This window comes from Haliaeetus leucocephalus, unplaced genomic scaffold, assembly GCF_000737465.1.
Source record: "Haliaeetus leucocephalus isolate CR32 unplaced genomic scaffold, Haliaeetus_leucocephalus-4.0 Scaffold406, whole genome shotgun sequence".
Classification (NCBI taxonomy): domain Eukaryota; kingdom Metazoa; phylum Chordata; class Aves; order Accipitriformes; family Accipitridae; genus Haliaeetus; species Haliaeetus leucocephalus.
Genome location: NW_010972842.1, coordinates 3,023,535 through 3,050,858, shown reverse-complemented (window position 1 = coordinate 3,050,858; position 27,324 = coordinate 3,023,535). Strand labels below are relative to the sequence as shown.

Sequence of the window (27,324 nt, the reverse complement as noted above, 5' to 3'; positions counted from 1 at the left end):
AAGTATCACTTGCATTTGTGTAGCCTTTTTATGCTACATTAAGAAATGGAGGATCGAAAGTACTGAAATAGCAAGAGTTACACAAATAAGACTTAATGGATAAGCGACAAACTGTTTGCTGAACTGCCCCCAAAGGAGAAAAAAAAAGAAAAATAAATCAATTCAGTAAAACTTTTTCCTTTGTAATTACTTAAGAATTATACAGCAAACTTCCTTCACAGACATATTGCCAGCAGTAGGTCAAAATAAAACTATATTTTAAGAGTCTCTGTCTCTGAAAAACAAACCACTAAATTTAACCAACTGTATTCTTGGAAGTGAGCAGCTCTTACAAAGCAGTGCTTCAAGAATTGTTCCTTAGGAAGCACTACTCTGAGCAACGCTATTCCCTTCAGCACCTGCTAGCCCGTGTACCAAGCACACAATTTGAGTTCCGCGTCTGCAGGTAGCCCAGGGTAACCCTACCTGGGTTCGTGTACAGGTGACTCTCTACAGTTTTCCCAATACTCTGCAGTTTAACAGCTTGAAGGGACTCATCCCCATGCATGACTGTTGGCAAGCTGCCCAGAGCATCGTGAACCAAATTTGCCACTTCTCTTACATCAAAGAGCTTCAAAAGTTCAGAGTACACCGATGGGAATGAGCTGAGAAACACAGCCTAGAGGAAAAGAGCAAAAAGGGACAGTCAGATATTGCAGTATAGTTTTGACATTTATAAAATTTAAATAACTGTAGAAAAATGCTTGGTTTTACATTTCAAGTGTAGCTTTAAAAATGGTCTTATTTTCAGATGAAATATCTGCAGATTCATTAACGAGCTTACACTTGTAACTGTTTTCCTTTAAGCATTATCTAATGACTGTTCATTTCTCCCAGGACAAAGTGAAAGTAAAAGGTTCAACTTAGAACAAAAATATTTATTCATTACAGATTCTTCACAATCTCTGTGTAAGAGGAAATTTTTAAAAGGATAACAGAAGCTAGCTGATATGAGAACAAAAAGATCTTAGTAGAGTTGTTTTGGTTTGCTTTGTTTTAAGGTGAATAATATAACGACTTCCATATCTTCCATTTTTCAAATAATGAACATTTTTATTTTGGAGACAGCACTGGCAGTCTTGGTTCACTTCAACAATCCTAGAATGGGGTTAGAAATTCATTGGTGAGTTTAATGAGTATGGAAGCAAAACACTGAAAAGAAAGGCGGGGAATGCCAAAGAAAGGAAGCGAGAACTGACATTCCTTTCTTCCTCACCGAATCTTGCTGATTAAGAAAAGCTACTCATACCTCAGACCTTCTTCACACTGGTGTCAGAACAGATGACGTACAAGGTTAAAGATACTGAAGAATTCCAAATGTGGTTGTTTATATCATTTTGCTATTAGCTTTTCACTCCACCTGCTTACATGATATGAGATGGAAGAACCACCTCTGTACTCTGTTCTCTCTGATTTGCTGTTTTCTTGGAAGAACAATTTTCTACAGAGCTTAAGAAATTAATAATTCTTAACAGGTCTTAAACTCCTTTGGTTACAGAAACAGGGGAGGAGGACAGTATATCTATGAGCTGTAGAAGTTGGTAAATCTATGGCACTTAATGTAGAGAGCTGTCTCCTGTGTGTTCTGCCTCTGCGCTTTAGCACTAGTCAATTTTAGTAGTCTCAACTGAAATAAAGATACTAGCTGAGTATTAAAACATACAGTTCATTAAGACTTAAAAGTTTTCTGTAAAGCCTGCAAATTCAGATAGTCTGTTGTATGGCTCAAATCCTTCAGTTCCAATGTGGTTAAACTAAGCTGTAAAACACCCAAAACAGAAAAATGACTATTTGCATCCAGCAATATAAGTGTTATAATTATAATATAATTATAATGCAAAATTAAATATTAGATTTAGGATTATCTATGCCAAGCATATTTAGAAGCTGCTGGTACAAAAATTTCCCACTATAGGACAAAAGGTATGAGGATGAGCTGAAAATACCATTTTGCTCTAGCAAAAACACGTTTTCTTTCCTGGGAATATAGGTAAGGACATGCATACATTTTCTAATTGGATGTGGAAAGCGGCAATAAGCAAGGCACGCTTGAAAACTTACTTGTAGTTGGGATAAAGCACTAGCTCCTTTGCTTTCTTGGGAAAGGAAGAAACGTACTGACATAAGAAGCTCTTGAATACAGCAGCGAAATTCCTCCTCATTTTGTCCACCAGTGGCAATAGAGAATAACCTTCGAGACTGAACTATATATTTAAAGATATATTCCTGTGCCTACAAATGTCAAAATCAGAGATAACTCATAAAAACGAGCCAGCTTATCTCTAAATAGAACACACACAATGATTATATCACTCAAATAATGACAAGGGTCTGAAACAGGACACCATGCTATTTAATTTTGGCAAATCTTTCTATTGAAACGCTAACAACTTTTCAAAAGCACATACTCAGAAATACTCTTCCCTTGCCTTTCATAACCTCTACAAACCAGGGAACACTTGTTTTATATAACAAATGGAAAAATGCAAAATCTCAACACTGCCCCCCACATCCCTTGCATGTCTTTGGCTACAGAAACATGTATTGCGTAAACATACAAGGCCAATATAAGAAATAGGCTCTTCGCCTGTCAACTGTTAATGACATAATAAAAAAAAAAAAGTGTTGGTGTAAATTAAAAATACAGCCCTTTCTTATTAGCAAGACACCTAAGTAAACAGCAGCATAGAAAAGCACAGAAGGGTACCATGTTGATACTTTATTTCCAGACTATAGCACTAATCAATACTGCCAAATGGGATTATTCTGTTGTACAATTCAGCCTGACTCCATGCTGTGCTCTGTTGACGGTACAAAACGGGGCAAGAGCAACCAAAACCACCATTTTCAGTAGAATTCCACAGGGTCAGGATTGAACCATTAAGTCAGCATGCATGTCTGCCATTTAGATTCAGTTACGTAACAGATGTTAATACCATCAATGCAATCTGTATTTGATTTCTTATATCTAACTCCTACTCATGTATATCCTCATTCAGTAAGGAACATACAGCTCCAGAGTCTAGTGGTAGTAAGCTCCATTGATCAACTTAGTGACAAAAGAGAACGATGAATAAACCGACTGCACTGAAAAAGTCTGCAGCTCCCTAGAATTAGTACTGCCATTCCATCTTTTATACGTACTCTGCTTCGTTTCCCAAGTTAAACCTGTTGGTACTGTATGAATATATCATTCAAATATATAATTGCCTTTGATGATTTTTATTACCTTTAGTACTTCCTGTATGTGCTCGTGCAGCTCCACTTCGGTGACTCGATCAATATGCCACTTCAGTACTTTTATAAGATCTCTAGAATTGCACATCAGAAAGTATTACAACACAGAAGTGGGAGAAGGGTTAACTTTGCACATAAAATGCAAACCATTAGCTGTCATATGAGAAACACTGACAAACTAAAAAATATATGACTAGATTTCACTAATCACTACAGGCCCAATATTACACTTAGTTTTCAGTCTGCTGAAAGCCACCCAGTAGGTCTCCGATGAACAGGAAACACTACCAGCATGACATATGCAGTAGAATGATTTTGACAGGGATACACAAGATCAGTTAAGCCAGAAGAGTCCCTGCCAGCACGCACTACCCCTGCTATTCCATGCAGTGGTTTGCGGTCTCATTAAGCTGCATTGGTCCTAATGGAAGTTTAGGTGGCAAATAAATACAGAGAGTACATCAGAGTTAAGTGATACTTAGTACTGCACTGCACTACACAGCCAGTGAACACAGTTGCAGCTGGATAATGTTAAGGCTCCTATGTTTTTCAAAGTAATTCAAATAAAGAAATCCGCTGAAGAAAAAGATTTAAAAATTAAGCCAATGTTAGAGCATTAGCAAGTAATCTTTCTGGTAACTTAATGGCCTAAATCTGGGCATTCATACAAGCATTGTATTTCATTTCTAATGATACCATTTAATTTAACCTAATGATTGATTCTGCTTAGTTTATCAATAACTGTCAGTATTCAAATCAGATAGAAAAAGTACAGACTTCACCTGTATGCAAGTGCTCCTGCAAAATGACTTTCAATGTAAGTGTCCATTACTGGCTTAAAGTGGTGAAACTTGCTGTCCTGCAGCAAATTTATTATGTGAACCTAAATGTGAGGGGGAAAAAAAAAAGGTGGTTTTTTTTTTTTACTTAGTTCTTAAATAGCATTAAGTGTCATCACAAAATTAAACTTACCAAACAATCAAATACTTTTGATCCATATTTTTGAGAATTTTCATCTAAAATCCCAAATAAAGTGTCTAGTGTGTCTTGAAGAAACTGATGGGAGAGAATAAGAGACAGTTTGTTATTAAATAGATATTTTTGTGACATGCAAATACATTATTTCCCTCATATTATCTAAAAGGATAGAAAGCTATATACCTTCACTATTTCTGAACCATCAATTTCTTTTAATTTTGAGAGGCAGCCTGCAATTTTGTCTGGGTGGGTTCTCCATTTCAGAAGGTCAAGCATATCTCCTGCAAAAACAAAATGCAAGATTAAAGTTGGAAGCAAAGCAGCATGTCAGATTTTAAATTCTACTATTACAGACCACTCAGCAAAACTTGGCATCACTAAAACAAAAGAAAACAGCTTGAGATTTGCTATAATATGATCTGCCCAACAATGAATTTTCATTCCATCCCATAATTGCTCCATCAGTAGAAACATAACAACATGGTACTGGGTCACTAAAATCAGTCTCCTGTGGCAACTGTATCATGCAATCTTGTTCAGATATTTGTCAACTACCATCTTAAGAAAAGTAATTATTTTGCTGTCTCCCATCCCATTGAAGTATGCCTTCCAGAGCTGTCCTCTGACAGCTAGAAATAGTCTCCTAATTACTAGTTTGAATATATTTAAAATTCTCATCTTCCTATATCTTTTTAGAGAACAAACGCAATGCCTCTAGGATCCTGCTTTATTAATAAGCAACACAATCTCTTCTGGAAGATGAACTCTTCTGAGCTAAAACATACCTGAGTGTCTTCACACTTCCTCCAGTTTTAATTCATTCTCCCTCAGCTTTCTTAACCAAAATGGTAACTACATTACAGATGAGATTACATCACTGTTTTCGGTATCATTAGCAAGCTCATGTCTGCTGTAGACAACTGACATATATGATCTAGAATTTGGCGGGTTTTTTAGATACATCATATTGGTGACACAAATAGGTCCTTCTCCTGTTTAATACCCTTCAGCTCCCTGGCTACAGCAGAATCCCCAAGAGTCTCCATTAGGGTATGATCCTGCCTTTTGTACCATTAGGTCTGATCTAATTTCTACTCTTTCTTATTAATTATTTAAACCAAAGTTACCTTGCTTTGCCTGTATCATATTTTGATTTTGTCCTCTCAACTGATGAGCCCTTTCAACTACATATTAGCAACAAATTTCATTAACAGGCTTTTTAGTGTCTCAGGTTTTAGTGAAGTAACTCCCATCCCCACCCCCTTTCACCCCTTCAAAAGACAGCAATCCCAGGCCTAATTCTTCAGATCTAGTAGTATTTTCCTTCCACTCGGGAAGGAAATTCCCTCCATTACAGTGCAACCTGCTTAGTTCCCTTTTAGCCTTTAGTTACCAGTTTTAAAATTCTTATTCTAATCTGTTTCTTTTCTAATTTCCCATGTGGTGTGTTGTTGAGGTCCAGATGGTTTAGATCTGCTGTGTGTCCTCTGAATAACAACAATAAAAAAACCAAACAACTTTGAAAAGAAAGATTAAGAAGTTTATTCTGGCATGATATGCCTTTGATAAACTCATCTTACAGCACATTCCGTTTAGCTAATTATCCATTTTTTTCATTCACAATTTCTTGTAAATACTTGCATAAAATTCATCAGAGGGTGATGGCCCAGTTAACATATCTGTTCTTCTACCTGTCTTAAATGCAAGTACTATATTTATTACTCTTTTGTCATATGTTATTGCTTTCAGCTTCAGAGATGTACTAAAAAAAACACCTCGCTATGAGATTGGGAACTTCATGTCCCATACAATTCAATATCCTAAAATAGAGTTTTACAAGCTTGGCTTGGCTTTTCAGCAGTTTTCACTTGATCCTGACCCTTGCTGAACTCTGACACATTGCTTTTATTTTTCTCCCTTCTATTGCTTACTCCTCACATTTTCTGCCCATGACTCACTCGCTCAGGTCTGCAGCACTCTACTCAAGTTGTGTTCAGTAAGAGTTCCACATATTTTTTGAACCGTTAAATTAAATAAATACCAAAGCTCCTTTACATTCAAATTTACTACTTCCAGGTTTCACTAACCAACTTTTCAGAATTTCTCAGAGCCTGGCCGTTTGAAGCAGAAAACCTTAACCACCATCCAACCGTTCCATCAGTTTAAGCTGAACTACTGTCTCGTTGATCACTGTCCAGCATTGTCTTAGAAAGATCCAGTTCTTCTGAATTGTTCTCAGTACTCACAAAACTAAGAAGCTAATAGCAAGTTTTCCTCTTGGTTCAGCAACTATTTGGGTGCTTTCTACCACAGACTGTTTTCACACTCCAGTAACATTTGAGCCACACCTGTCTTTCCCATTTCTTTCCCAGTTTGCTCCAGGAAAGCTCCTCTCCCCCACAACAAGAAATAAAGTAATATTTCTGTCTTTAATAACATTAAATAAATCTTCAGCTATATTAAAATCTTGCCAGAGGTGTTAATGGCAAACACCCTACATGCTATTCCACTAATATTTTGTTGCTTTAATTGATTTTGGTGGGCACAAATTGTTTTTATGCATTTATATGCTTCTTTTTTGTTTTGCTTCACAGTGTGCTAGTATGGAATGGTTTGGCTTAAAAGAGATCCTTGAGTTGCACTAAGAATGCTGAAGGGTCCCACACGTGCATCAGAGACACATCACAAAGATAAAGGACAAATGATAGGTCTTATTCCTTCTGTTAGGAATTTTCAAGAAACAAGCATCACAAATCCAGTGAACTGCATTTATCTTTTGGATAATTAAATGGACTTCTACACCTTACTCTGTTTAAGCCTCAACTTAAGTTGAGGAATAGTGAGACTAGCTGAAGCTGTCAGTTTATAGCAAGAAAAACACTTCTTTACAGGTTTGCTGGAGGAACTTGGTGGAAGATAGCTGACACTCAATATTAGGGATTTGTTGGCAGATTAAAAAAGAAAGAGAAAGCAAATGTAAGAAGACACTCACTTCAAAGCACTTATTTCAAGGGAAATGCTAAGGAGGAAAGACATTGCTGAGATAACATTAGCGAATAGCCCAAGCATAAATGACACGAATAGAAAATCTGACATGTGAATCACAAGGGAAAGGGATAGCAATGTGTCATGTATTAAGAGAAATGAAAATATAAAATTGTCCCCAAAATTAGGCCCCCAAGGAAAACATAGTTTTGGAAAAGGGAAAAAGTCAATGCTGATGATAAATTTTGCTGAAGAAGAAAAATATTTCCAATGCCTTCTCTTAATCATGATCTGATTTGTACATTTAAAATAGGCTACACCTGACCTACCATTCCTACCAAACAAAACACTTCCCTTCTCAAAGTCCTTAATTTAAATCCAAAGTGCTAGGTTTAATAAAAGGTTTAGAATCACGTATATAAGGAAGTGGTTTGGGATGATCTTTCCATATCTCTTCTATAAATCCCGAGACATCAGGATTTGGCCTGGTGTAGCACTACCACACTTCAAAAAGAAAAAGCCGGATTCCAGAACTGGCAGTCTGCACTCCTCTTCCAACAGGTTGCTTCTGTGGTTTCCAACACTCCCTCCAAACTAGGGTCACTCTGGAAAGCTGCACCCTGATAGTTTTGTTTTATTAAACACCAGTTTGGCTTTTTTTTAAACGCAGATAGGTGGATCACACCTCTGCCTTGCAACAGACATGCTGCGTGGCATGTTGCTCTGCTGATGAACAGCTGCTCACTGGGGATGTGCTGATCAGTGCTGAGAATGGGTGGATGCCAACTTGCTAAAATATTCCGACTTCCTGGATGGATCCCGAGTCTCTGGCAGGCAGAGATCCCTCTATATGTCAAAAACTAAGTGAGACTGTATTGGTAACTACTCAGTAGAAAAATACTATGTTGTCTCTCACTCTTTTGGAGTTTTTTAGGATAATGAAATATAACTACCCAGCTAAGAATGTAATATATAAAAGCTGGTATACTTTTTTGCTAACATTAACTGATAACTATGCAGGATTAAAAGTCAAGTTAAGGAAAAGCTAACTAGCAGACAGATTAGATAAGGATGCGTTCTTATGAGATATGTTGATGAACGCACAGACTCCCCTGGTTAGAAGGTCTCCGAAAATTATTTGGAAGTAATTGTAAAAACCCCTCCAAAGTACCCAGGGTAAGGAAGTTATGGAACCCAACAAGTGGGAATCAGCCTCCTTCCCCCAGTCCCCATAATTTTAATATGCATGAGAGCTGATGGCATGTGGGAACAATCAATGAGAGAATGACAGCTGAGTGAAATTTCCCAGCAAGCTAGTAAAGCTGTGGCCTAATTCAGTCACACCCTTTACAAGTTTGGGTTTGGGGTCCTCACCCAGCCCATGGGCAGACCAATAGCATAATTTTCAATTCATTTCCAAGCTGGACATTGCTGTTTGTAGACACAGACAGATCTCTGAGAACTTCAGAAAAATCTCCAAACTTAAAAACAGATTAAAAAATAATCAGCAATTTTCAAAAAAACCCAATATAAATGTTTACTAAAAAAGTAAATACATGGATCTTTTTAATCCTGTATTTTTTAATAAATATGCTACATTCTCTCAGGGATAACTGAAGTAATGCTCACATGACCAAATATCCACATGCTTTGCTCTATGTTCATTTTCTGAGCATGCAATAGGTTTTGGCAAATTTTTGTTTAAAAGAATGGGGATTTGGAAACTCACCAAGATGAACTTCCCAAAGAAGATCCTTGGAGAAAATATGAGCCTGTCTATTGAAAATATTTCCACCCTCTGAAGTACTGCTGAAATAATTGTTAACTCTTTCAGAGCTGAAAAGGGGATCAATATTATTCAGATATTCTACACCCTCTTACTCAGAATATGGTTTAAAAAAAAAAAAAAAGGAAATTTTATGCCCTATGTCACACATCTATTTACATTAAGTAAAAAATAACTCCTGTACTGTGAACATAAATTAGTATTATAACCCCAGACAATAGTGCAACTATTTATCAGTGAGACACTTAAGTTCCAGGCAGCACTTTCATGCATGTGTAAGTACCAGTAGATTCATGTGATTTCCTAAATCAAGGCCTTTAACTGAAGCAAATTTAGTCTCTGATTGCCTATTAGCAACCTTTGGGAAAATCTTCTATTGGCTAACTTTTATTCCTTTGAAGCTAATTGCTATGAGAATACAGAATGGATGTGCACAGTGAAACAGACCACTTATTATTTGCACATAGTTCTATTTTGGACACTTGCTACTAAGTAGTGAAAATTAAGATGGTTATTTCAATTTTAAAAGCTGCTCTAGTTGTTATTAAGCACCTATAATCAATTTGAAAGCAATTAGCAATTTTATCATCATACATATAAGAAGGGTAAAGACAGTCATTCACACACAAGAGAGAGCTAAGCAAGATCTTAAAACTGTGATAAACAGCTTAGAAAAAATAATATAAAACTGGGTATACCAAAGAATGGGCAGAAATGTGTTATCAAGCAAATACACAATATGTAGAAATTTGTGGAAAACTGCTTCAGTTACAAACTGTAGTTGATATGGCAAATAAACAAGAATCTTCAGAATTTTATACAGAGCAACGGTAAAGAGTGCAAATGCATCTATTTCTATCTGCTGCTCCTTATATCCAGTGTATAAGATTGTTTAAGTAGTAGTAAATGTTTGTTGGCTTAAAGAAGGGAAGTGATACAACAAAAAAGCAGTATGTGCCTAATTAAAACCAAACTGCCACAGCCTAAAGCCTACAATAAGTATTTCATAAAAACTCTACAACAAACAGATTAAGAGGTTTTGTAAAGCAGCTGGGTTTTGATAGTTGATTCCAAGAGTGCTGCATTTGATTCCAATATCATGTTAATCTAAAAAGCATTCTTGAACTACTTAAATCAGTGGTTTATCATGCTGCATTGGTTGCCATCTGGATATAAAAAAATTCTGAAGAAAACCAGTTTGTAAAATGGATAGAACATAAGCTATTTTTGAGTACATCCATGCTTGCTTGGCACGGAAAAGGCTAGCTATCACATTCATTTGAATTCATCATGTTTTAAATAATCAACATATCCTACCATTTTGTGTGAGCTTAGTGGAGCAGAGAAAGGACGTAATCCAGAAGGACTCTTTAGTGGTTTTTACTGCTTGGCTGTTGTTTCCTAGGAAAAGTCCCTTTGAAAAGGGGAGTTTGAGGTAGCGACCAGAATCCTGAAGGTTTGTGTTTTCTTCACACTGTGAAAACAAACCAGTTAAAATAACTGTACTGCATAAAAAGAAAGGACCAAATCCCTAAACTGTATGATGACTTATTGTTTCTCTTCCAGAAATGGAAGAATTTTCACTATGCCTGTTGCAACTTTGTTTTTGGATCATAGCTTCATATCTGACATTAAAGTCTAACAAATTTGCACAGGTTATGTCAAATGCATAGCTACAAATTTTGGTGTTAAAATCTAAAATTTATCTGGGAGCATATCAAATCCTCTGAACAAAGAAATAACTGTTAAATGAGGAAACAAAAATTCCACAAAACTGAAGTATCTCTAAAAATGATAACATTGAGTAGGTCTGTATAAATGAGCTTGCCTAATTTTCCAACTTCAGCAATTCAGTAAGAGGGTATCATGGGGTTCGCTTTGTGTGTTTTAATTGAACTTACCTTTGTGAAATCCATTATAAATACAATGTAATATAATAGTAAGACTTAGTAAAACCTGTGGACTGAAATGAATACCTAGATTCAATTGCAGTTTGTAACAGGAAGCTTAATATTAAACAATCAGGTATTTTGGATATTTTAATAGTGACAAGATTATCACTCATTTGCTAATGAATACAGAGTTTCTCAGCCTAATGTTTCTGGGCATTTAAAGTATGTTCCAGAGGAACCATTACAGCTAATGATTACTAATTCAAATTACCTTGTGTACAATGAGTTCATGGGTGCCATCTGGCAGAGTCCTCCCATTTTCCTGCATCAGGGGCACGAAAGAAAAGCCAAACAACTTCTTCTCACCCTTTTCTTTTGCTGAAATACATATGTAAATAGCAGCATTTAAAGTTAGTAGTGTACCTTTTAGACAAAATGAATGGATATAATACAACATACGAATGAATACTGGCAGCTATTTGCAGCTAGTCAGACTAAAACTATCTTAAATTTCTTTTCAGATTTGCACATTATCTCCTGTAATGGTTTCTTTTATATCACTGTAAATCAGAACGCAGTATTCCGGACTTATGTGGTGTTTATTAACAACAAATAATGGAAGCCACCAAATATGCAGTCTTAGCAATATACAGAATGCCAGGAAACTGAAATGAATGTGACCTAGCCAGTCCAACATGAAAAGGATTTTTTTGGTGACAATTTCCCCACTATAGTAGCTTTTGCCTACTGGTCTCCATTTTAAGTCAGCCTCAGGCTATGCTACGCTTCTATTTTCAAATAGGGCATCTGCCTCTATAGATATGACTGAAGATGTCACTGTCTCTTACATGGATGCATTTTGAGTTTACCCAAAACTCTGTTTATATTTGCGGCTGCAACGTTGTCTATTTCTATTTAATAAAACTAGTTTCTCCTGGTATTTAGGCTTTACCAAAGCACTGAGTTCCAACAAGTAGAGCTGCAAGCCCAAGCAACTGCGTCATGAAAGCATTACAGAGAAAGTTCATGCAGCTGGCTTTTTCCTGAGGTATTATGGAAACTCATGTGCTGACTGCAGCTGTAATGGAAAGGACTGGCAGAAGTCATGAACAGCGCTTACTGGAACAGTGCCGGAATTCACAGCGGATGTGTGCTCCTCTGAATTTGTCCACGGGAATAGGAAGTTTCAGCAGCTCAGCCCATCTGGGACCATTGTTATGATAAAGCACAAAGGAATGGTACTCGCTAGCTGGTGGCTCTCCAGAGCCGAATGAGATAAAATCCTAATGAAGAAAAAGTTTGATTAAAGATTAGAAGATAGATCAGTTCACTGGTAGGATGTCATCAAGGACTGCTCTTCCAAGGAAGACTATTTAATATTTATATTCATATCATAAATGCCACATGTGGTACAATGCTCAATATCTTAAACCCCACAAAAATAGTAGCGCTTCATTAATATTTGCTGATTAGAAAAAATGGCAAGAATCATCCACAGCAATGAGAATCAAAGTGTTATATAGGGGGAACTGGGGGATCAGGAAGGCTTAAGCAACAAATGTGATGTGGAGTCCCACGGATAGACGCAGCATGGTCTATCCAGCGTTATGCCCAAGCAACAAACAAGAATGTAACTGAGACAAGAGCAGCCCAGGCTCAAGATCTTCAGTCCTGTGAAACAAGCCTGTATCCCTGCTGCTATCAGTGATATGTCCCAGCATGCACAAATAAAGAAATCTAGATTCCCTGATTAGGAAGAAGCAAAGTGTCGTTGCCTTTGCAAAACCCATGATGGTCTCTCCATAGCAAAGTAGGCAAACAGATTTGTCCAAGTCCTGACTTGGGGACACCTATTAATTCTCTGTGGGAAAGGTAAACTGTAGCCTTTCTCCTCAGTTATTATAAGCGATCACCTTTGCATCTCAATATTCTTTTCTTTTAATGTGCACATATATACAAAAGATACTTATACACACATACTCTTACGCATGTGTATTTATGTGTGTATATATATAAACATACATACATTGTATGCCATGCATTTATATGCACAATCTCACTTCACATATACAATTTGCACCAGACAATTCGTCAGCCTTTCTTCGTTTTGTCACTCTACAGCCCTCAAGATCATGCCGAATATGTGAAAAAAGTACTTTCAAGTAAAAGGAAAAAAAAATGATGCTAAAAATATATCAAAAATGAAGGTGAACAGAAATCTTTTGGTACAGAAAAAAAAAATCCAAGAAACAGTCATCTATTAATAACTAAATATAAAACAGTGCCTGTTTGTAAGCTATCACCAGTAGCATGCAATCAAATCTGAAGAAAAGAAGGAACATTAATTTATTCCTTTATTGATACACAGTGGTGACTTCTGTATCAAGGATCTCTGATTTGTTAAAATCAGACAAAAAATTGAAAATGATCAAAACATTCTGTGTAACATGAGGAAATGCATGCCTACTAAGAAGAGTTATTATGAAATAAAAAATTCTCCAAAACTCGATCTTGCTTCAACGTTTTGCAGCATCTTACTGGAATCATTAGTTATTTGGCTGGCAATTCTAGGTGTTTATCTGAATCATGTAATTGATCACAGAAATAAAACAAACATGCATTTTATAAAGGTTTTAAGCAAAATGGAAATACTTTGAATATCTAAAGACAGCAAAAGATAAACATGACCTTTCCCAAGCAATTTTGTACTCTTCAAACAATGCCACAAAAGATTATTTAAATCTGGAAAAGTGTATCAAAATTAACTACAGCAAGGAAAAACATAAAACAAAGATACCTTTAAAATCTGACCGCTGCTGTCCACGACATGCATTGTCACTTCCACATTTCTGGCCACACTCTTCCCTCCTTTCTCAAACTCTCCTCTTTCTACAGTGATATATAAATCATTCCTCATTTCACCTACAAAAAAAACAAGCCAAACACAAAGTGTACAGAAGTCAGTTCAACTTGCTTACTTTTTGCTTTTAGTACTTTAGCAGACTTTCCTCTTCTCTTCCAAACAAGGGATAGTATCACACCCACAATTTATCAGTATTTTTGGATTTTAAATAAAAACGATTATTTTCATAAACCAAGAAAACCAACAAAGCTTCATCCCTCTCAAACTACAAATCCAATACAGGCACTACCTAAGTGTTACACAGTACATACAAGTTATTAAATACTGCTAGCATATTTAAATTGAAATTCTTTGCACGTTCATACAGTAACATGCTAAGTATTCTGTCAGACCATAACTAGATCTTCTGGATGAGAACAATGGTAATTTTATTCTCATTTCAGTTGACACAAACCACAAAGTTTATAGTTGATGAAAGAAATAAAGATTGGTTGGCAGTTCCCGGGGGTGGGATGGGGGAAGCAGCAGTACTGGTGGTGACTGGAGTGGCATGGTAGGGAAGGCCTTGCTCTGTTTGAAGATGCTAAATCTATTTCTAAAAAGTGTAAACTAATCTGGCCCTGGACAAACATTACCAGAACTACTTGGAAACAATTGGACTTTCCTTGTGAAACATAGAAAAAATGAAGGACAATCAGCATCATAATTAGGAGCATCTTCTAAAATTCTAATTTCTAGATTTGATAGAAAAAGAAATTGAGAATATATGCTTTCATCTAGTGAAATGCAAGTTTAGCATAATGGGAATATCCTCTTTTATTAAAGTAGATTTTCACTGAGCATTGGTGGAAAGAAATCAAGTATGACAGTTTTGTGTATTTATAGTTGTACCACTTAAATGTCAAACATAAGATGGATACTTGTACTGTGGGTAAAATTAATTAAAATATATGTAACTGGTAAACAATTAGCACATCTTCAGTTTCCACCTTCATTTTAATGTGCAAGCAGAATTTGACCTGCTTGAACTTTCCAGGATACTCTCATGTTTCACATTTCTTGCATTTTACTGCATGCAACTCTCCAGTGATTTGTAAGTACCAGAAACAATGGTCTTGCTACAATTTTCTAAGATTTCCATAATATTATTCCATCACCATATGCAAAATAATTAAATGATTCCTCCAAAGCACAATCTAAATCATTGCCTAATGGAAAAAAAAAAGGTAAAAGAAGAAACTGCTATATTATCAAGCCCTCAAGAACCATGCCCATAAAAAAGGGGGGGGAATCTGCTATTGTATTACCTTATTATCAATTATCTTCTGAAACAACTATAGACAGTGGCTAGAATACAGCTAGACAGCATGAACAGAAACAAATATTAGGACCAGATGGTATTCACTTAAGAGTTTTATGTGAAGTCAAGGATGAAAGAGCTGCATTACTAGTAAGTATGTGCAATCCTTGAATCAATCTCTGGTTCCTGGTGGGAACCAGGTTCAAAATAAGCAAAAGGTGGTGGTTATTCAGGTAACGGACAGCAAAACTTGTAAAAAAAAACAAACCAAAAAAACCCCCACAACCCACCCCCCCCCAAAAAAAAACCCAAGAAAGAAACAAATCCAAAACAAACCACCACCTCCCCCCACCTCCAAAAACCCAAACCACCAAACACAATAGCAACCCCAAAACAAAAACCAAACACAAACCGAAACCTTTCCAAAGGATATTGTGAATGTGGGAAATGTATAAGGGTTCAAGGTAAGAATGGAGAAGTCATGGAAGGAAGATCCATTAAAGGATATGAAACAGATGATCACAAGCAGCTCAGGAAATCTCTTGAGTTGAAAATAGCTGGAGGCTGGGAGAGCATCAGGGGATAATTACCATACATGCATATATGCATGCTCAGTTCTAAATCTTCTTTAGGTGTCTGTTTACAACACTGGGCTAGATGGGCCCTTGGTCTGAATCAGTAAAACCGTTCTAATGTTTATTCAAGTCACAAAAATATCCTTAAAACCACTAGATTCTGATTATTTCCACAGTGCAGTAATATTTTATTATAAATGTTTTAGAAGCTAGTACAGCATGGTTACCAAAGAGCATGCATTATGTTGGGCCCTTGCTTAGCATATGCTTATGCTAGGATCAGTTCTAGTTAGTGCTGGCAGTTGGTCACTTCCAAGAGTTTTACTTTCAGAAAAAATGATAACACACAGTAATCAAAAAGAGATCTTTGTTATATAACTGATTTTAGCAAATGACTTATAGTTGCAGCAATTTCTCTTTAAATATTAACTTGAATTCTACAAGCATTTGTGCTACATTCAGTCATTATTTTCATTTATCAGAGAGGAATTATTTCAATTGTCCATGGGGTCTTCACAGAAACAACCAAATAACCATTTCCACCACAAATTTCATGACCTAGCCCAGATGAAACTCAGTGAAAACCATCTTTTTTCCTTTTTAAATTGAGTAAACCATACAGGATTTAAATGAAAATGACAGTGGAACAGGTTGCCCAGGGAATTTGTGGATGCCCTATCATTGGAATTGTTCAAGGTCAGGCTGGACGTGGCTTTGAGCAACCTGATCTAGTGAAAGATGTCCCTGCCCATGGGAAGGGGACAGGAATGATGATTTTTAAAGATCAAGATGATCTGTAAAGGTCCCTTCCAACCCAAACCATTCTATGTTTCTATGCAAAACCAATAAAGCATTTCTAAAAGAAGTAACCACAGCTTCACAGAAGTTAAGCAGGCTTTCAGAAACAGTGTCTGCATTTTAAGGTTTTTTAAAAAATCCAAACCCATTGAGTTTCATCTTTTTAATTACTAGAAGAAATCAAATCACAGGGAAAAAAGACACAGGAGTAGGATGTACTTTCACAAATATTGTCCTGTTCTCCTCTTACAGAACCTTGGCACAGCTTGTAATCAGTGTCATGAGAGGACAGTTCAGATTAATTTTGTCCTGATGTTGTGGTTTAACCCCAGCGAGCAACTAAGCACCATGTAGCTGCTCACTCATGCCGCCCCCCCAGCGGGATGGGGAGAAAATCGGGAATAGAAGTAAAACTCATGGGTTGAGATAAGAACAGTTTAATAGAATATAAAAAGAAGAAACTATTAATGATAATGGCAACACTAATAAAGTGACAGCAGTAATGATAAAAGGATTGGAATATACAAATGATGCACAGTGCAATTGCTCCCCCCCCGCCAATCGATGCCCAGTTAGTCGCTAAGCAGTCGCCAAGCGGCGACTCCCCAGCCGCCACTCCCCCCAGTTTATATACTGGGCATGATGTCACATGGTCTGGAATACCCCTCTGGCCAGTTTGGGGCGGCTGCCCTGGCTGTGTCCTGTGCCAACTTCTTGTGCCCCTCCAGCTTTCTTGCTGGCTGGGCACGAGAAGCTGAAAAATTCTTGACTTTAGACTAAACATTACTTAGGAACAACTGAGAACATCAGTGTGTTATCAACATTCTTCTCATACTGAGCTCAAAACATAGCACTGTACCAGCTACTAGGAAGACAATTGACTCTATCCCAGCTGAAACCAGGACACCTGATCTACATCCATTCACAAAGCTCTATTGTTTTCAATGTCTCAGAGCAAATCTAGATGTTATTGAAAGAAAATGCCAGATTTTCTCCATTATCATGCAAGGCAAATTAAATCTAAGAGGAGACAAAGCCTCTCACGCTATACAAGGAATAACAATGTTTTATATGGAAATGGATAGAAAAACAGAAGGGAGATAACTGAAAGAGACTATAAAATTAATCCAAAACTGTAAACTATGGGCTATATATAAAGGGTACAGTCTGCATCAAGCAGATACAGCAGCAGCTTCCTTTTCTCAAAGTATATAGCATATCTGACATTTTATAATCTTTACGAAAATGTACATTTTAGTTTAAATTTGACCTTTTCTCTGGATTTGTACGCACACATATTTCACTTTTGGTTTAAAAAAAGATCACTACTTGCTACCAAAGTGTAAGAAAACCAACTATATTGAACTTGCGCAGTTCAGGTAAGTGTACTGGAACATTAAGAACTTAAAACCATGCTCCTCACAAATCTTTAGCACAATATTTGTATGAACATATATTATGAGTAAAAGCTCATAAAATCAAAAAGTCAATGGGGTTGTAAAAATTAAGCACAAAGCCTTATCAGAAAATAGCTGACGGTAAAAAAGAAAATGGATTTGGAAAGTAAACTTCACTCTGGAAAGGAAAAAGGCAAGAAAACTATAATAAAAACTTTGACAAATATATTTGGATCCAAATTTTAAAAATTATTTCACTCTCAACTTATTGCTCTGGAGATATCTGAATCACTTTTACTTCCTCAGTGTAGAAAAGGCATTGCTTCAATCTTCCTTAACAGAAATTCTCTCTCCAAAAATTGAGATCATCTATGTAAAATTAAGTTCAGGCATTCTTTCATAGCCCCTCTTCCAGTAAAAACAATTCCAACTTCCTCTATAAAGTATTCAAACATCAGCAAATTATTGAATTTATCTATATTCTTTTAACTTATCTTTTTAATTTATGGCAACTATAATTACACATTTGATTACAAGAACATGCATGATTTTTCTATGGGATCTTTGCCTTAACCAGTATACCAGACAGATAATTCTGACCGATTAAATCATCATCTTTTCACTAAGATGGGCAATTACAGCCATAAGTAGCACTGAAAGGCAAAGTCCTGCTGAATATCTGAGATCTGAGGTAGACTTTGGTGAGTACAAATGGTATCTTCAGCTAAAGTATCTGCATGACTCAAATCTCTCCTAGGTGTATCCGTACTGAGATTTTTAGAGAGTCTTATAGTTGACCAAATGTGAGGAATTCGCAAGGAAACAAGAGAGACACATCTTAAATAGTACAGTATATCAGATTTTAATTACTGGTTGAAAACATGCCTATAGAATTGAATCTTAATCGCACATGATGAGACTGCAGTGATGTGGATGATTATACAGCCTTAACTTTCCCATGCAACACAAGTGTTCAGTGTACATTCTGCAGGGATGTTTACTCTGGTACGTGAATTTAGCTGTATGTGAAAGGTGCTGAATTGAAATGTCTGGGTTGCTAAATCAAAATTTATACAGCACAGCATTGGCAGTACCTGACTCTTCATATGGTCCTGCCAATAAATTTCAGCTTTGATCTGACAAAAATATCTTGAAAGCACTATTTATAGGCTGCGAGAGGAAAAACTGCAAACCCTTCTTGCCCCAGATGTAGGTGCTAATGAGACACATTACAGCTCAAGGTTTCTGACCAAAGAAGAAACAGAAGAAGCTTCATGACGTCAATCCAACTGGCAGCGAATTGTCCAAGGGCTGAACAGGAGCAGAGGACAGAGACCTGATCAGCATCAATTATATGAAAGAGGCAATTATAAGGAGCAGGAGAAAAGGCCAATTAAAGTCAAAAAAACAACCACAAGACAGACTGCTGGAGGACACACTTAGCTAATGCAGGTCAGCCTTCCTGAGCCTGCCAACTATAAAACGCAAATTTTAAATAACCAGTAAAGAGAAAAGAGCCAGGAGTAATTTGCAGGTTGGAAATAACAATGCATCCTATTATCTCCACCACACAGTTTCATTATGGGAGGGCTCTGCAGGCTCCCTTTCCTTCACAGGTAGGAGGCACAATCGCCTCTATTCAGGACCTGCATACGTGTGCTGCTGCTCATAGGAGGTACCCCCAGCTACGTGGGACCCATGTGCAAGCTGCCCCCAGCTCACAGAGGCTTGAATGCTCCCACTGAACCTGGTGACGGGAACAGCACAGGGAATCACTAGTCAGGAGAACATTTGTATGAACGTATTGTTCGTTCTTTTATTTTTCTACAAACTTTTGTACCTAGCCTAAGTGTCAAAGTAATGATCCTTCATCACAAAACTGTTTTTAAGCTTACAGTGAGGAAGCTGTGAGTTACAATTGCAACACAGATATTATAACAAGACTTTCCTCATATTCCAACCACATTTAGAATTTCTTGTAGCATATTAATATGGAACAAGGGTTTCAAGCTGAAGATCGCTGTCAAAGATCAAAGGTAGCTGTCTTTGTTAGAAAGAAAAGAGAGTTTAGCTTGCCAGCTACCCTCAAAAAACTTTCAAGTGAAATAAATTCCAATTTGATTATTTAGTACTGTAACAAAACACAGCATGATGGTATTTGAACAAGATAGTATTTCTCATAGTGATAGCTATCAGTGTGCAAATCTAAACTCTCCTGACAGCAGCCGCTAATTTAAAAATGATTACACAAAACTCACTAGAAGCTTTTGTTAGGAACTGCTTTCTTGAAAGCTTTGCTCAGAATTATAGGTCCTTTAGAACCACGAATTGAAAAGGAGCAGAAAACATTATTTTGTTTAAAGAAAGTTCCTGTTCATTTACATCTCTCTAAAATACAAGCTAATGAGTTGCTTTGTTTTATATCCTAAACATGACTTGAACAGCTCTTAAAACAATTTCAGTTGTAGGGACTGAAAATTTCTGGATGTGGCACAGAAAAAATGGTATTATCCAGGATGCAAACCTTGTGGATGGAAAATATTTCACAGAACAGCTCCTTAGAATACTTTGTAGAATGGGACAAGAGCTGTGTAGCTTCTGTCAGTGGGAGGATCTCAAAAAACCACGTAGAAGTTGATTTTAACTTGAGGAGAGGGCTAGGGCCCCTAAATCCACCTTGCCTCCTACCCTTCGAGTCAATCCATACTATGCCTTTCAGCAGCTAGGATGTTCTATGATGTTACTATTCATGCTGACATACCGACAATAACAAGCAAAACTGGGATATAAAAGACAAGGGCAAGAAATATTCAATTCCCTTTTTAGCACAGCAAACTTGTAGCTGGCACAGCTAAAAGTTACAATAAGAACAAGCAGTTTACAGAAACACAAGGAACAAGACAGAAGAGCTCAATTCAAAAGTAGGAGGCCCTATGTCTGAGTGATTCAGCACTGACCACCAGCAGGTATACCCTAAATTTCAACAAGTTACAAGCTGATTGTATTTGCAGTAGTCACAACCTAGAGGTTGTAAATACTTTAACTACCAAAATATATGTGTTTATTAATATATACACTTGGAGTGGGAAGGGGAGAAGAGATTAAATCCTGGAATGCTACAGCAATACTAAACTCTTGCTAATGCCCTTCTGGCAGTTGAACTTTGATGATTTCATAGAATCACAGAATGGTCTGGGTTGGAAGGAACCTTTAAAGGTGACCTAGTCCAACCCCCCTGCAATGAGCAGGGACATCTTCAACTAGACCAGGTTGCTCAGAGCCCCGTCCAGCCTGACCTGGAATGTGTCCAGGGATGGAGCATCTACAGCCTCTCTGGGCAACCTGTGCCAGTGTTTCGCCACCCTCATCGTAAAAAATTTCTTGCTTATATCTAGTCTAAATCTACCCTCCTTTAGTTTAAAACCATTACCCCTTGTCCTATCACTACAGGCCCTATTAAAAAGTCTGTCCCCACCCTTCTTATAAGCCCCTTTAAGCATTGCAAGGCCATAATAAAGTCTCCCTGGAGCCTTCTCTTCTCCAGGCTGAAAAACTCCAACTCTCTCAGCCTTTCTTCATAGCAGAGGTATTCCAGCCCTCTGATCATTCTTGTGGCCCTCCTCCGGACCCGCTCCAACAGGTCCCTGTCTTTCCTTTGCTGAGGACCCCCGAGCTGAACGCAGTACTGCAGGTGGGGTCTCATCAGAGCAGAGCACAGGGGCAGAATCCCCTCCCTTGACCTGCTGGCCACATTTGTTTTGATGCAGCCCAAAATCCAACTGGCTTTCTGGGCTGTGAGGGCACATTGCTGGCTCACATCCAGTTTTTCATCCACCAACACCCCTAAGTCCTTCTTAGCAGGGCTGCTCTCCATTCCTTCATCCCCCTGCCTGTATTGGTACTGGTTGCCCACACCCAGGTGCAGGACCTTGCACCTGGCCTTGTTGAACCTCATGAGGTTCACATGGGCCCACTTCTCAAGCTCGTCCAGGTCTCTCTGAATGGCATCCCATCCCTCAGGCTTGTCAACCGTACCACTCAGCTTGGTGTCATCTGCAAATCTGCTGAGGGTGCACTCAATCCCACTGTCTATGTCATTGATGAAGATATTAAACAGTACTGGTCCCAGTACAGACACCTGAGGGACACCACTCATCACTGATCTCTAGCTGGCCATTGACATGGAGCTGTTGACCACTACCCTCTGGATGCAACCATCCAACCAGTTCCTCATCCAACAAACAGTCCACCCATCAAATCCCTATCTCTTCAATTTAGAGAAAAGGATGTTGTGGGGGACCATGTCAAAGGCCTTACAGAAGTCCAGATAGATGACATCTGTAGCTCTTCCCTTGTCCATTGATGTAGTTACTCCATCAGAGAAGGCCACTAGGTTGGTGAGGCAAGACTTGCCCTTGGTGAAGCCATGCTGGCTGTGTCAAATCACCTCCCTGTCCTCCATGTGCCTTAGCATAGCTTCTAGGAGGATCTGTTCCATGATCTTCCCAGGCACAGAGGAGAGACTGACAGGTCAGTAGTTCCCAGGGTCATCCTTTCTACTCTTTTTAACAATGGGCGCAATGTTTGCTTTTTTCCAGTTATTGGGGACTTCACCCGACTGCTGTGACTTTTCAAATATCATGGAGAGTGGCCTGGCAACTACACCAGCCCACTCCCTCAGGACTCTAGGATGCATCTCATCAGGTCCCATAGACTTATGTATGTTCAGGTTCCTCAGGTCATCACAAACCTGATCTTCTCTTACAGTGGGAGGGACTTTGCTCCCCCAATCCCTGCCTTGAGGTCCATCCACTCGAGAGGTGTGGGAGGAGAGATTGCTAGTGAAGACTGAGGAAAAAAATTGAGTACCTCAGCCTTCTCCTTGTCTGTTGTTACCAGTTTGCCAGTTGTGTTCATCCAGCAGGTATGCTTTCCTTGACCTTCCTTTTCTGGCTGACATACCTATAGAAGCTGCTCTTATTATTCTTTGCGTCCCTTGCCAAGTTTAGCTTCAGCTGTGCCTTGGCCTTCTTGACTCCATCCCTACACAACCAGGCAATGTCCCTATACTCTTCCCAGGAAACCTGTCCCTGCTTCCAGTGCTTGTGCATTTCCTTCTTGTCCTTTAGTTTGACCAGCACATCTTTACTCAGCCATGCCAGTCTCTTGCCCTCCCTTCCCAATTTCCTACACATGATCCAGTGTTGTATTTAACTAAAAAAAATTCAAGTTAAGCAATCTGGCATCATTTCTGAAAATCACAGTACAGAAGGATGTTATCTGAGAGAAGGGCATCCTTAAGGAGATCAGCTCAGGAAGATACAGGCACACTGCATTTCACAAAGAATTTAATCACTGTAGGAAGTGAAATCCAATTATTGAAACAATTTCTTCTTTTGTTCTGCATTGTAGAAGGTACCGAAAGAATGGCTGGATGCTTATCAGGGAATGTATCCAATGCTTTTAAGAAACAGGGCAAATCTCATTGACGTGCTTGAAGCTGCCAGTAAACGTGTGCCATATTTGAAGACCGTGACAACCACCACTCAGCTGTCTGTTCAGTGCGAAATTTCTTCCCACATAGCAATACCTTGACTTCTCCATTATTGTGGCAAAGAACAACTTTGCTATTTGCAAAAAGCTTTCGCATAGACTTACAATAATTACTATTTATGAGTAATATTCACACACGACTCAAGAATGAGAAAATGTTGTACTTGGTGCTTAAATATATACATACAAAGAAAAGGCATGAGACTGGGACCTTATGGGTGATACTTGACAAAAACCTATTTGGGGAGGGGTGTAGGTCTGCATTTAAGTATATGACAGGGGATAGGCAGAAAGAAATAGACCACTTCTACTGTTTATATACTGCTAGCTGGTTTTTATATTATCACTGATAGTCCTGTTTATATAAGGCAAACATTAAAACAACTCTGCATGTGTTAGAATTTCAGGAGCATTAGTGACTTTGGTAACACTACTGCCTTTTTACTATTGGATTAAGTAAGCTTTGGCATTTAAATCAAAGGCAAAGATGAATAAACAGATTCCTTTTCACAGTTACCCCACTGTCCTTTTTCAACAGAACATTATTGCATTTTCAGCTTTATTACAGAAACTCTCAACAAGTCAACAAAAGACTTACAAGCTTTTTTAACTGAAAACTTTAACCTGTTTATTTTGTATAGCTACAATATAAAGAAAATATTTTCAACAGAATTTTGAAAGACCATTTATTTTTACAGAGCTAAAGCATTCTCTTGTTAGTTTGGTAGTGCTCCTTACCTGGTTTATTGAAGAAAGACTTCCAAGCCATAATTATCCTTGTATACACTTCCTGTGCATCACTACTACTTATTCTATGCTCAGAAGAAAGCCAGCTTACTCTTCCAAATACTATAAACTGCAGAAGACCCTTTTCCCTGTTCTCCACTTCCAGAGACTTTAAATCAAGGGAAGTCCAATTAAATTCTGGCTTTTCTTCCCTTTCCATAGTTCTCTTCTATTTTTACTTCAGTTCCTAATGAACCAAGAAAATAAGACAGAGGAAATGGAAAGAAGAAAGAAAACAATATAGAAGTTCCTTGCACTTGTCTAACCAAGTATGTAGTCATGTATTAGTATCTTTGTTTTCTCCGGTGACTTGTAGAAATGATAATTCCTTTGGTGGATAAGATCAAAGCTTTAAAAAAGTATTAAAATAGGATTTGGAAAGCAGAGGATATTCCCCATAGAGTACTACAGTTTTGTGAAAGGTCAAATTCAGGCTGTCTTTACTCCACAATATTGCTTAAACATATTCTGTGTAACTAATATATCCAGGCAATATTACTTTCAGTAATTAAAAATACATATTTCTGTATTCTTGGAAATCAGAACAGCAAACAATGGCAGGTGTTAAATTTAGGCTGTTTGTACTCCATACAGGATAAAGAAAATTGGAAAAATTCATACCACTGCTCGTGGGAGAAAAATGCTTAAGTGTGTCAGACATGTATTTCTTTTCCTAGAATCAACAGCTCTTTACTAAGTCCAAGCTCACTGACAGATACAGACACCATGATGAAGAGAACAGATTCCATAGCTTTCTTTACATTTTTGCTCTCCAGACACTTATTCTAAGCTTTGAAAGAGGGAATATGCTTCTAGTCAAAATCACATCATTGAAAAATGCATGTTATCACAAGGATAGCATTTTGTGAGATCATTTGTATAAAAAGACAAAGATTCTAGTTCTAGTTTCATTTTAAAAGCTTCTGAAAATAGAAAGTAAGAAAGATTGGTGAGCATGTACTCACACATGAAAAGAATAAAAGACCTTTTAATAATCCAGATGGAGTAATGACTATACTCAGTAGCTTTCAAAGACAGGATTCTGATGAGATTTAACTGGACAGCTAAAGGACAACTAATGAAGTTAAAAGTTGACAAATGCAAAGCAATGCAGATGTGATGGTAAAAAACCTGTTGCTTTTCCTAAATTAAGGATAGGCAAGCTTAATGTAAGAAACTTAAAAGCACTGCAACATCCTGGGCAGCTCATTCTATCTGCTGGATGAGCAGAAATTGTAAAAAAATAAAATAAAAAAATTGAGAAACAAAACATGACTTTTATTGTTTGACAAATAAGTCTGAAAGCATGAAAATTCCATTACAGAAATTAATACTGCAGCCTCATGTAGAGTCTTTAGCTATGTCAATTTGTGAAATTATATCACAGGATTAGTAGAGGACTCAAAAATTCAGAGTGAAGGAGTACAAGTCAAGAACTTTGTAGTCAGGACTAACTCAGCTACAGATACCAGCATTACAGATCCTCTAAGCTTATGTACAAGGAAAAAAACGGTCAATGTAATACCATTGTACTGAGTCATCAATACTGTAACTTCTTCTAATATCATAAGAGTTTAATAATTTGGATGGACAGGAAGAAATATAAACTCTGATCTTAACTTAAAGCAAGTGGTGGTCAGATCTTAGCAGTGGTAATGCCACCAGTTCAGATCATAAGCTGAAAAAGGGTGTCTATAGCTAATTGATATCCATCTATGAAAATCTGTTGAGGTGTCAGCCAACAGGCTGATTGTTTATACACTGCAGTACATTTTATGGACTAAGACATTCGAAGGTGAGCTGCTGTCCTCTGTAAGACACAGAGCCTTTCAAAATTGCATCTATAGCTGTTTTAATTCAGAATTACCTTTGATATTATAGACAAAGCTGCACAGAGTAAATTTATAGGTAAAGTTCCAGGAAGTAAGGGTTGGACCTAACTAAATTGCTTAGCAAAAAAAGGATTCTACAGAAAGACAGTAGATTACTTTATGTGCTAGTGTCTCATGCGGAATGGATTTGGGGTTTGAATGTACCAAGTAGTCAAGACAACTACTACCAGTAATAGACCTAACACTATTAAGAACAGTATAGCTTAAATAAAGTAAAGCAGATGCAGTTCTGGTCTGATAAGCACAAAAAAAGGAAGATGTGCAACTATATGAATGCTTACCACATGATAGTTTAGAGTCTGTTTACAATTGGCAGTCCTAGCAGGGAGCTATGGCTCCTCCAATAAGTCCCCATTTAGACAAAGAGCTGTGCCAGGGTTTATTCCAATTCTAAAAACCCCAGACAACACACACTAATGATCAGGCTTCTTTATGGAATTAGATAGCTTCCACAAAGATGCGAAATAATATGTACATGCACATGTGCTAGAACAAATGAGCGTATGCAGCACTGAAGTTATGCACTGCTATAGATGCTGTAAGTCAAATTTGGAAATAGATTCCATGAGAGTGCACTACATAAAACAGCAAAAAAGCTGGTAAAAGTATGTATAGAAAGATACAAAAGGGCTTTCACATTCCATCACCTATTATGTATCACCTAACTTAAAGTATTGCTCAAAAAATATACTATGTTCATAAATATTAAATGCTAAATTTTATATACTAAGTAATGATGTTTGTCCTTTCAGGAAATGGTGAACACAGAAATTCAGGGTGTAAGCACAGTTATCCTTTGATGCTGTAAAAGCTTTCAGAGAATACTGGCTTGTGCATCTGCAGATTGCTGCACTAGGATGCTGGAAAGGAGTTTACTAGTTGTTGCATAGAGCCTGCCCTTAAATCCTGGTTAAACCTAGAAAATGCATGATGATTAAACTCACAAGATGACACTTTCACTGTCTGTCCTTCTTCTGTCAGCTAGAATCAAATGAGTTACTTATTTCACAGCCTTTTTTGAATCATATGCTTTTTCTAGCCATCTACTTCATTTCCTAAAACACTTGGAGTTCTTCATTAAAAAATTCCACGGGTCCTGGAAAAAGCATTCTTTGGCTTCACCCTGTCAGGCTCCAGTGACATAAAAAGCATTGCTCTATAAAAACATGCGTTATTATTGTCAACAAAATTCTGGTTTGACATGTATGCTGATCCTAGTTACTTTCAACAGCAAAACCTCCAA

General features: G+C 37.5%; 1 protein-coding gene across 1 annotated transcript in view; it reads right to left on the bottom strand.

Annotated features, from left to right (window-relative positions):
• The window catches only part of DOCK4 (dedicator of cytokinesis 4), a 248,424-nt gene that overhangs the window by 79,007 nt on the left and 142,093 nt on the right, over positions 1 to 27,324 (bottom strand). The window contains exons 16-25 of the mRNA XM_010574107.1: positions 13,715 to 13,839; positions 12,038 to 12,200; positions 11,189 to 11,295; positions 10,343 to 10,499; positions 4,438 to 4,535; positions 4,249 to 4,332; positions 4,059 to 4,159; positions 3,269 to 3,350; positions 2,101 to 2,271; positions 466 to 658 (exon numbers count right to left, since the gene is read on the bottom strand). Coding sequence (XP_010572409.1) covers positions 466 to 658; positions 2,101 to 2,271; positions 3,269 to 3,350; positions 4,059 to 4,159; positions 4,249 to 4,332; positions 4,438 to 4,535; positions 10,343 to 10,499; positions 11,189 to 11,295; positions 12,038 to 12,200; positions 13,715 to 13,839 — 1,281 coding nt within the window. The remainder of the gene's footprint in view (positions 1 to 465; positions 659 to 2,100; positions 2,272 to 3,268; positions 3,351 to 4,058; positions 4,160 to 4,248; positions 4,333 to 4,437; positions 4,536 to 10,342; positions 10,500 to 11,188; positions 11,296 to 12,037; positions 12,201 to 13,714; positions 13,840 to 27,324) is intronic.